The 2,723-nt window shown below is 52.4% G+C and overlaps 1 protein-coding gene across 1 annotated transcript; it reads right to left on the reverse strand.

Annotated features, from left to right (window-relative positions):
* Positions 1–50: 50 nt before the first annotated feature.
* On the reverse strand, positions 51–1,205 carry VDBG_04487 (telomerase reverse transcriptase; the record flags this gene model as incomplete). Its single annotated transcript, XM_003004835.1, has 2 exons — positions 51–678; positions 832–1,205. 2 exons carry the CDS (start codon positions 1,203–1,205, stop codon positions 51–53), a joined length of 1,002 nt encoding a protein of 333 aa, XP_003004881.1.
* Between the last annotated feature and the right edge of the window lie 1,518 nt (positions 1,206–2,723).

The raw sequence follows: 2,723 nt of genomic DNA on the forward strand, positions 1-2,723 counted from the left end.
CCTTTGGGTAATCTCACCCCCGAGCGCCGTCAATCTCCCATCTCAAAGTTTCACCAACGTCTTAGCGGGCTGACAGAAACCCCGTAGCCGGGGAAAGCCCCATGTGCATCACCTTGACGAACCTTCGCGCCTTGCGCAACATCCGTGGTAACGAGAAGGAAATCATCAATTAGCCTGGACAGCATACAGTCTTGACCGTTCAGAAACGACAAGTGTTGTAGCTCGAGATCGGCGTAAAAGTAGTTGCAGAGCGTAGAGGAAAGTACCGACCCTTGAGGAATGCCGTTCTTTTGTCGGTAGTACTTCTTTCCGAGCTTGACAAGGTTTTGCTCTATATGCGTCGTCATCAAAGACAAGAGCTTTCGTCGATCCTCTGATCGCTGCATGACGTTGTCGACGAAGATTGTATGCCGCTTGGTCGGCGCCAGCTGGCTCTCGACACGATCAAGGAACGGGGTCTTATCGTGCTCGCGTATGGCAACCGCTTGCCACCGCCGTGTGGGCTTGTGGACTCCGCCCACATGACCTGCTTTGATCTCAACGTGCTTCAACAGCTTATACCTGTCCTGGGTTGTCACGTCCTGCATCAACTTGAGGACGGCATCCTGTGGAATGGTGTCGAAAGCAGCCTTGACATCCAACTTGACAAAGTAGAGCTTGCCTGGAGTGTCTCCCAGACTGTTTTTAAACGCATTCAACCGCCGGTAGATATCCGGAACAGAGAACAGTGAGGCGCCCAGCTTGGACGGGTCGAGTTCCTGAGTCGTCAGTCGATGCTTCACCTCGTATCAGGAGCGAAGGCTCACCTTTTCCAGTTTCAAGGCCGAGTACACCGGCCCAAGAATTGAGTTGATGCTCAATCCCAGCATCTTTTTGTTGCCTATCGGCGCGGCCCTTCTTCGGAGATTGGTGATGGGGCGCATGGAGATTTGTTTGGGCAGCAGCCTGACTTGGCTGAACCCAAGTCTCCTGTTCTCCAATATCCTCCGTGCATGATCCAGCTTAACCTCCTCAAACATGGTGACTTTGAGCTCCGCCATGGCTGGCTCTGCCACGTAACGCCAGATGTCGTGGCGAAAGTAAAACAATTTGTACCGATGAACACTGGATTCGGTGACGTAAAAATTACTGCGCAGGAGGGGTATCAAAAGGGAATCAAAAACATAGTAGAGGAATTCGTTCAAAATCTCGAGGCGCTTGTTCATGTCGGTGAGGCTGGTCTTCTGGGATAGTAAGCCTGGCGGTGCTAACCAACCGATGTCTGTCACCTAGGATTTATTTGTCAGTCGGATACCACAACATGGGTAAGGCCTCGCACCTTGAGACCATTTGCAACTTCACCAAGCGATAGCGACTCGAACCTGCGAAGCTTGACAAAATGGTGCACCTTCGTCATGACCAGCTGCTTATTAGACCTCCGAGAAGAACCCGACCCCCAGAAGTCATCGGGTATAAGTTTTGCAAGAACCGCTTGGCAAAAGGCCGAAACATGGGCGGCGGGAGTTGCCAAGTCTGTGATTGTTTCGAACGTAACGGTGGGCTGTGGTGGCTGTTGTGCGATCTGCGTAGACCTGCGATAGTCTTTGCCACCGGACTTTCGTCGCAGCCCTGACCTTTTCGACATTGTCTGTTGGGTCGCAGAAAGTGATGACCATTTGCCAACGGCTGCTTTTTTGCTCCCAGGCTGCTCGTGGATGGAACGTCGTTGTCCAGCATTGGCATCCAAAGCAGATGGGCAATAATGTCGGAGCAGTTCAGTATACGAGCACCGAGCATGCCGGACTTGTAAACGCTGGATCAAGCGGACGACCTCCCCACGCAGCCTTTTAGGCAGGGATCTAGGTTTTTCAGTTCCGGAACATCCCAAGTGAGGATGAAGAGACTTGATCTCGTCCTCTCGTAGGGTATAATCCTGGAACTTCTGCGTTGTCTGCCGTCTGTCGACTTCGGAAGAAAAGACGTTATGCAGGCCGAACTGTCGTGGGAAAATATACATCAGCAACTTCCGTGTGCTGTCTTCAATCTTGCTTGGAATCCCGGATCCTTTTGTCTCAAGCATTACCATGCCTGGAAGCGGACATCGATTCAAAACATCTGCAATCACTGTTAGCCAAGATCAAGCTGTTTTGGGAACGAGAGCCTTACGAATATGACGAAATCCAAAGAGCACGAAACCGCGAGTGTTGAGTGCGGCTCGTGCATACATCATACGGCTTCTGACGAAGGTGATGTCAGCCAACGGTCGCTGTGGGACTGTGTCCCTCATCAGAGCTTTGGAAAGTTGGCTCTGCGCTGGGCTCAATTCTGACAAGGGCACACCGCTGAGCTGATACATGTTGCCCAATCCCGTCTGGATGGGCGTGAACATAGCTCCATCAACAAGAAGATCAATCATGATACTCTCGCCTGACTTGCCCAGCAACATGAGTAGCTCCGGCCAGGGACTCTTTTTCAGAGCCTCCACATGGTGATTTGGGTACACGGAGAGCAGCCCAGGAATGGCCGATGTGGCGGCATGCGTGGCATTCCTACGAAAGCCGTCACAGAGCAGATGCTTAGGCCAGGTGGCGTTGCTGCCTTTCTGGGAAAAGAGAAGCCAGACAACGAAGTCGACAATCTACGCGGGGCCTGTGTCAGCAGGCACTCGGGAAAAGTAGCATGGGAGAAGGCTATGCAGACCTCTGCCTGAGAAAAGAGCGCGTCAGACAGCCCGCCCGATAGCG

This window comes from Verticillium alfalfae, genomic scaffold (genome assembly GCF_000150825.1).
Source record: "Verticillium alfalfae VaMs.102 supercont1.5 genomic scaffold, whole genome shotgun sequence".
Classification (NCBI taxonomy): Eukaryota; Fungi; Ascomycota; class Sordariomycetes; order Glomerellales; family Plectosphaerellaceae; genus Verticillium; species Verticillium alfalfae.